General features: G+C 44.0%; 1 protein-coding gene across 1 annotated transcript; it reads left to right on the forward strand.

The window, feature by feature from the left end:
• The first annotated feature begins 440 nt into the window (after positions 1 to 440).
• Positions 441 to 1,999, forward strand: LOC126601279 (protein IRX15-LIKE-like). The gene has a single exon (XM_050267966.1). The coding sequence runs from the start codon at positions 796 to 798 to the stop codon at positions 1,774 to 1,776; it is 981 nt and encodes a 326-aa protein (XP_050123923.1). The 5' UTR covers positions 441 to 795; the 3' UTR covers positions 1,777 to 1,999.
• The last annotated feature ends 6,424 nt before the right edge of the window (positions 2,000 to 8,423 follow it).

The raw sequence follows: 8,423 nt of genomic DNA on the forward strand, positions 1-8,423 counted from the left end.
CAATATCAATGCAAAACAAAACAAGTGAAAACAATATTAAAAAAGATTTATAATGTCATATTCATAATGAGTTCCCAAGTCTCACTCATGTATTTGGTAGAACATAATTAGAAAACATTTCTAATTATAAAACATGTTTGATTTATTGATCATTAAGAATGTTACAGGCTGAATCAGGTATGTTGTCATCTTCAAAGACAGCTAATTATTTGAGAAAGGTTGCATATTTAAAGAGGTTACTTGAGAAGTGAAGCTAAATTGTACAAGGAAAAGCGACTTCAAGCTTGTAATTAGTTACGGGGTCAATACAAAAACCTATACCCACCAACTCCCCATTGTTTTCTTTTCTCCTCCCACCTCCCATAGAATATAATATCAGTTTACAGCAAACTAAAATACATATAAACATGACAAAAACACATAAAATAATTCAAAATATTACATGCAAACAAACCACCAACTAAACAAGAGTTAAACATCTCTAAAACAACAATAAACAAATCATTTTTATTCTAATTTTTTTGTAATTTGATTTCTGGAATGCTAAGAGGGTGATTGTAAGGTCACCCTCAATTCCTTCATCCCACATTGCTTCAATTTTCTGCTTGCTTTTTCTACACATTAAAAATCATTCGCTCTCCAATATTATCCTCAGAAATTACTTGGTTTAGAAGAGTGAGGGAGAGTTAGAGAGAGAGCCTCAGATGATCAATTGCAGCACAAATTCCACTTGATAATCAACCTCTCTTTCTCTTTCTGTGATCACTGAAGAAATCAAAGTAAGATTCCCAAAAAATGAAGAACAATATCAACACAAAGCTGATCCTTCTCCACCCTTACATCCAAAAGCAAGGAAGCTCTAACCGCCTATGGCTTCTGGCCTTCATGTCACTATTCACACTCGCCTTCCTCCTCACAATCGTCTACACAAGCGGCTTATACGCGTACTCATCCACCAGCACCACTACAACAACCACAATCCCCGCCCCCACAATAACTGCCACTAACAACGCTGCCCCACAGCTCCCCACCACGGTCATCAACACCCTCCTCCACTACGCATCAAAATCCAACGACACGTTTAAAATGTCGTACGCAGACATCAAACCCATCTCTGACGCGCTCCGAAAATGCTCCACCCCATGCAACTTCCTCATTTTCGGACTCACCCATGAAACCCTACTCTGGAAAGCCCTAAACAACAATGGTCGCACCGTCTACATCGACGAGAACAGGTACTACGCCGCCTACATGGAGGAGAAGCACCCTGAAATCGACGCCTACGACGTGCAGTACACGACGAAGCTGAAGGAAACGGAGGAGCTGATCGCCGTGGCAAAAGAGCAAATACGCAACGAGTGCCGCCCGGTGCAGAATCTGCTTTTCTCCGAGTGCAAGCTGGGGATCAACGACCTGCCGAACCACGTGTACGAGGTTGAATGGGACGTGATCTTGGTGGACGGCCCCAGCAGCGGCTGGCCGGACGCGCCCGGGAGAGTGATGTCCATATTCACGTCGGGTGTGTTGGCGAGGAGCAAGAAGGGTGGGAACGGGAAGACGCAGGTGTTTGTGCATGACTTTGGCGGGACGGAGGTGATGGTTGCCGGGAACGAATTTTTGTGTCGTGAGAATTTGGTGGAGGCGACGGAGACGATGGGGCATTACGTGGTGGAGAGAATGGACGAGAGTAGCTTCCAGTTCTGTCGCAACCAAACGACGTCGGTTTGGTCAGCAGCAAAGAATTCTTCTGCTTCTTCTTCTTCAGCATCGGCTTAATTAGTGATTGATGGTGTTTGAATTTGGTGGTAATAATCATCATCATCATTCAGCAAGTGAATATTTATGGTGATTTTGGTTTTTTTTTTCTTTGGTCTTTTTGTTTTTTTTTTCATGGGTGGGGGTGTAAAAATAATTTTCTTTTTTGGCAATGCAAGCAAAATTGTAATTTCCTTTCCCACTGAAATGAAAATATAAATTCCAGTTTTCATGGAAGCTATTATTCAACATCTTAATTTGTTATTAAGCACTTCAAAATCAATGTTTGATCTTTTTTCCTCAATAATAAATTGAGTCCATCAAAAGCAGAGTGTGAAAATTATTTTGCTAAAGAAGTGTACGATAGAGAAATCAGGAGGGGTAATTTACGTTAATCTCTCTTTTCATATTTTCATCTCAAATTTTTGGATTTGTGTTGGATTAACATTTGTCTTGATTGTTTCCCTATACACAGATGGTCAAAGAAATAGGATCAAACAAACAAATAATGATTGCTCCAACTACCTGAGATTTTCAATGGTTTGACGTGTTAAGCGAACCAAATTCAAGTACCTTGTCGGCAAAACGAGCTCAACTGCTCAAGCCTAATACAATAAGGCTAAATTGGATTAATGTTTCCGTGGTGATAAGGTAATCAGAAGATAGCTCTCGTGGTGAAAAATTAGGAATTAAACCCTCATGGTGAAGTCCATTAGGATTCAAGCCCAATATTAACATTTTCGCCAATTATCCGTTAACATGTTCAGCCTTCATAACTAAAAAGGATGTGGCCGCTAAATGGCGTGGGGATGTTTGCCCAGGTTGATACTCAGATGCAGATAAGGAGTTCAATATTGCAATCAAACATCTTTGAAAGTATTGCATAGAGCCATAGTGAAGCAATTCTATCAATTAGTAAGGGTAGCCGGACTGCTTCTAACAGATTGGCATAAAATGAGACTAGGCTTCCTGATACTGGTGTCGATCGAGCAGTTGCCTAGGGGCAGGTTTCACGATCTTTCAGTTCACAAGCTTCTGATTCAAGGACAAAATTACCTCAAGTTAAACCAGCTGAAAAGGAGATGATCAAGTGAACATTAAACCGAAATTAGATATCAACTTTGTTATTTAAAGCATAACCAAAAGGGAAAAAAACTCATTCATCCAAGGTTAAGAATTCTTTGCTCCGTTCTTCGATTCCATTCAAAGCTCTTTTGTGTATCTGATGGAACCACTAGATTTCCTTAATGCAGCAGTAGCCATCCCAGTAACATTGATAATAAATTTGGAGGAAGTGATAGTGATTTGCTTGCCCAATCAATGGAATGTCCGGTAATTTCCTCCAATGCTTCAATTAGCTATCTAGAAAAAAGATAGGGTGGGGTGGGAATTGTCGATGCAAATTTCCGCCGTCTTCAGTCTTGACGAAAATGCACGTGCAAAACAATCAACACATTTGATCAAAGACCTAAGCCTCACGCACCCACAAGGTGGGGGGGGGGGGTTAGGTCAACGGATATCCCATGCCCAAGTTAGTTTCTCTGAGAGAGTAAAGTGTTTAGGGTTTTTTTAGGGTTGCAAAAGCTCTCCAAATTTGGTAGAATATGAGGTATTTAAAGGGCTAGGGCCGACCATACAGTGTTTAATGGAGAGATATTCTCTAAATATTCCCAAGATATTAAATAGGAAATAATATCTTGAGATAATAGTCTAATTATCCTAATTTAAATAAATTAGGATTACTTACTTGATTGGAGTTATTCTTCAAGTAGGAATGTATTAAAGATAGGATTTGGGTAATTATTCCTTATCTTTAATTCCTTGCCAAGGGCAGGTGAGCTATGGACAGTTGTGTTCAACTGCTGAGTCCTTTAGGGATGTGAGCTGCGCGTAGGAGCATCTGAGAAGCCTGCCCATTTATTGAGGGCAATTTTGTCCTTCTGAAATAAAAGTCTACTTGTCACCTCTAGAATATTTAGGATTACTTTAGGCTCCACAAATGCACCCACACCTACTGTGTTACATGCAGGAAAAGGATAGTAGGTGTAGGAATCTCAAGCTGCTTAGGCTTGTAGAATTGCTTCCCAGTTTGAACTTGATCATCTTTCTTGATTTGGCGGGGACTGTGGGTATGGGTAACACACGGCATAGGAGCCTCAGGGCTGCATGATCGCACGACATGGGTCTGCTGACTTGGGCCAAGTGGACGGCTCATCTCAAGCTGCTTAGGCTTGTAGAATTGCTTCCCAGTTTGAACTTGATCCTCTTTCTTGATTTGGCGGGGACCGTGGGTGTGGGTAACACACGGCATAGGAGCCTCAGGGCTGCATGATCGCACGGCATGGGTCTGCTGACATGGGCCAGGTGGACGGCTCGGTTTGGGCCAAAGGGATCGGCACGGTGGGGCGCGGGGAAACCGGCTAGGGTCGGGTCTTCAAGGCTGCTGGTCATGGGCTTGTGTAGGCGAGAAGAAAGGGAGAGAGACCGGCACATCCAGCTCTCTTGGGTGCATGACCAGCTCTCTTGGGCCTGCCTTAAGGTGTACTGGGAGCAAAAGAAAAAGAGGAAGGAGGTGCGGGCCTCCCCCATGCTGCATCTTTTCCAAGAGGTGATCTGCTCCATGAAATGCACGCCTGCTCAGTGTTCCCCAAATGCAGTTCATGCAATGGTGGGGTTCTCGAACTTGAGCAGGTTCTTTGATCTTGACTTGACCATAAATGTGTTATGGTACTTCTTTGAGATTGGCCACAAGGAAGGTGTAGGGCAGCTAAGGTCTTGCCATAGGCTGCTCGATGCTTCTAGCAAAGGTAACCATGAGTAGGCGAGAGATACCTTGGAGGTAAGCAGAGAGTGGGAGTTTGACTCTTCTCTTGAGCTGCGTGTCCCGACTACCTTTATCAATGATAAGTGAACTGCTTCCTTCTTGTCCTGCTTGAATTTTTGTTGAGCTGCTCCATGACTTTAATTTATTGATCGTCTTTCTTACTTTGCGTAAATTCAGAGTTTGGCTTAACTTCAAGGACTTCGGCAGTTATAAAGAAAGTGCACGTCACCTTGGTCATTCCTGCTGAGTGCCGTGAGTGGCGCTGGCTGCTCAGCCCTCTTCGTCTGGAAAAGGGTGGCCTGCCCCCGAGGGAAGAGATAAAACAGATAAAAGATAAGGCGTTAGCTTGCCCGATCGCTGTTGTAGAGCCTGCTACCAATGGTGGTGGAAAGAAAAGGTATTCTTCACCTGCTTGTAAGCCTTCGGTTGAGAAGAAGCGAAAGACTTCTTCTGCTATTCGTGGGAGCTCATGTGTTTTCGAGAAGCTTGTCATTGATCTAACTTCCTCTAAGGGCGCGAAGATGACCGTTGAGCCTAAGCCTATGAAACCTATTGTTAAGGTGACGTTTGGGCCTATTTCTCTTTCTGCCATGACTGATTCGTCTGCTGAGAAGGGAAAATCAGCTCACACAGGCAGTTGTGAGAGATCCACTGAGTCTGAGGCATGAGAGTTTCCCAAGGTTTATGTGCTGCTGAAGGTTGACCTGCTTGAGAACGTTGATGCATGTGCTAAGTTTGTTGACAATGCATAAGACTTTGATCCTGGCAGCTGAGTCTATACGCGTTGATCAGGATGTTGTCAAGTGTGTTAAGGAGGCCGAAGTGGCATTGGTGGCTCTCCCCTCAAACTCATTTACGAAGCGTCCTGCCTATTCGAAAATGTCTTCCTTTTTTGCTACAATGCATAAGACTTTGATCCTGGCAGCTAAGTCTATGTGCGTTGATCAGGATGTTGTCAAGTGTGCTAAGGAGGCTGAAGTGGTATTGGTGGCACAGCTTCGCTCGGCTACTGAAAAAATCGATAAGCTTAAATATGAAATCGCTGTTATGAAGGGTTCTGATGTCTTTACCCCCACTTTTTTGTAGCTGGAGATCGCTCATGAGGAGGTCACCCATTTGAATGCTAGGCTTAGAGAATGAAGTCAGTCGTGTTTCTCCGATGGTCGAGGACCTTGAGCATGTCAATTCGGAGCTATGATCTGCTTGTTTTACCAAGGACGATGAACTTATCTTCATGCATGCTAAAGTGTTTCATCTCAAAGAGGTTGCTAGTAAGCTTGAGTCTAAGGAAGTGGATTTGCAAGTGCACTTTCTGCTAGCTAGAACTTGAAAAATGAACCGGATGAGCTGTAGGGTGCTCACACTAGGCTTGTTGAGGAGATTGTACAACTGAAGAATGAGAAAGCTGGTCACGAAGTGGCGCTTGATTCTTATTAGGCCAATTTATACAAGTTTGGTTATGTAGACCATCTTCAGGGTAGGCCGTCGGATTATCAATTTTTCGAGAATGACTTCAAGACTTTTTCCATTTCTCCAGTTGATCTGCTTAATTTCTGGTTTAAGGCTACCTTTGGTGGAGTAGTTGAGGGTCAGGCAGTCCAGGCAGAGGCGTCTAAGGATGAGCTGATGGAAGTTTTGGTTGCTGAAGGCATGGCAGTCGAGGAACCAGTGGTTGCGCAGGCTGCCAAGGAGTAGTCTTTTTGCTTATACTTAGGAATTTTTTTCTTTTCCTTTTTGTTCTGATTTGCTTAAACTTTGTTGGCCTTTGAGTTGGTTTATCAATTTGCTAGAAATTTAATAAACAACTTTCCATGTTTTTGCTTCATCCTTTTATTTTGCCATGTCTTTTACGAAACTTTACCGTATGACGGGTGGCTGGGTGAGCTGCCTCAATGAAGCAGTTAATCCCACGTTGTCACTTAGGTTTTAGTTTCAGCTTCGGGGCTTTGGAAGCCTTACCTGCTTGAGGCGTCTTGCAAAACTTTACCATAGGATGGGCAGTTGAGTTGGCTACTTCGATGAAGCAATTAAGGGATTTCCAACTTATAGAGCCAACGGCCGAACTTGTTGTCTCCAAAGGAGGTAGGCGACTTCGCGTAGCTATTATAGCTGTGAATCTCGGCTTTAGGTAGTTTCATGAGCTTTAGCCCTCTTGGGGCATGCTGTGAGATTTGACTTATAGAGCCATCGGTTGGACTCGTGCTTCTCGTAGGAAGCAGAGGAGGTCCGTGTAGCTACTATAGTCGTGACACTCGACTTTAGTGGCTTTTTGAGCTTTGGCCCTCCTTGGGTGTGTTGCGAGATTTTTTACTTATAGAGTCGTCAGCCAGACTCGTATTTCTCGTAGAAAGCAAAAGAGGTCCGTGCTACTGCTATAGTCGTGACACTCGACTTTGTGGCTTCTTGAGTTTTGGCCCTTCCGGGGCATGTTGCGAGATTTTTGACTTATAGAGTCGTCTGTCGGTCTCATGTTTCTCATAGGAAGCAGAGGAGGTCCACACTACTGCTATAGTCGTGACACTCGACTTTGTGGCTTCTTGAGCTTTGGCCCTCGGGGGCCATGTTGCGAAATTTTTAACTTATAGAGTCGTCGGCTGGACTAATGCTTCTCGTAGGAAGCAGATGATGTCTGCGTAGTTGCTATAGTCGTGACACTTGACTTTGTCTCGGAAAAACTTAAACCATAAACCATCGGCCGGAAGTGCTACTTGTAAATAAGCAGGCGAGTCTGCGTAGTCATGGCAGGTGTAAGTTTCAGCTTACGGGCTACCTTAGACTTTTAGCCGTCGGGTTGTCAGCCAGGTGTCTCACTTACAGAAGCCGCGTAACCACTTCAGGCGTTATCCCTAGCTTTTGGAGGCATTTTTTTACTTGAGGTGTAGGCGTAGTCGCTCCTTAGAGGCCATATCCTTCCGAGTTGCAGCTTTGATCCCACATGTCGCTTAACTAGTATTGCAACACTTTAAAATCAAGCCACTTCATGAAGATTTGCACGTCGAGGATGAACCATCTTGTCGCACGAACTCTTTCATGGGCAAGGGTTCTGCACTTAGTGTTTCTTTTGGTTAGAAACCCAGGATCCTGCATAATTGAATCCTTCAGTTGGCTAAGTCTATTCTAGTGGAAGGACTATTTTGGCCAATTCTGGGAGTCGTCCGGCTCAGGTAGTTGCTAACATCAGGGGGAAACTGAGTAGTCGTACCACCCATCCACATCTGGATATTCCAGATACGCCATGTCTGAGAGTGCAGATGACGTCTTCTGCTTGTCACAGAGGTAGTTTAGTTATGCCATGTCTGTGGGGCAGCGGGCATCTTACGCCATGTCTGTTGGGCAGCGAGCATCGTACGCCATGTTTAAGGGGTAGTGGGCATCTTACACCAAGTATGCAGGGCAGCGGGCGTCTTGCGCCATATTTGTCGGGCAATGGGCATATTACACCATGTCTGCAAGGCAGCAGGTGTTTTGCACTATGTATGCCAGGCAGCGGGTGTATTGCACCATGTTTGTAGGGTAGCTTGTGTCTTTTGCTTGTTGTAGGAGTTTACTAGTTTGTTTATGTATTTGGCCCAAGCTTGTGAATAAATCTTTCAATCCTTATTGAGAATATAGGCTTTTATTAACTTTTCTAGTAGGCGATAATGGCATAACAACTAATAATCCTCGGTGGGCGAGGTTTTGTCCGTTGAGCTACTTGAGTCTTCGAACTTTTTATCTTGAACAAGGTCCAAGAAACGGTGGGAGGTCGCATGTAGTACTTCCTCAGGTTGTAGGCATTCAATTGTTCGTCGATTTCTTTGTCGCTCATAGTGGTGAGGGTGTAGCTGCCCCTTCTGCTTACTCG

Source organism: Malus sylvestris, chromosome 15, assembly GCF_916048215.2.
Source record: "Malus sylvestris chromosome 15, drMalSylv7.2, whole genome shotgun sequence".
Lineage (NCBI taxonomy): Eukaryota > Viridiplantae > Streptophyta > Magnoliopsida > Rosales > Rosaceae > Malus > Malus sylvestris.

Excerpts from the sequence above, each read along its gene's own strand:
- LOC126601279 (XM_050267966.1), top strand. The coding sequence starts at position 796 with ATGAAGAACAATATCAACACAAAGCTGATCCTTCTCCACCCTTACATC.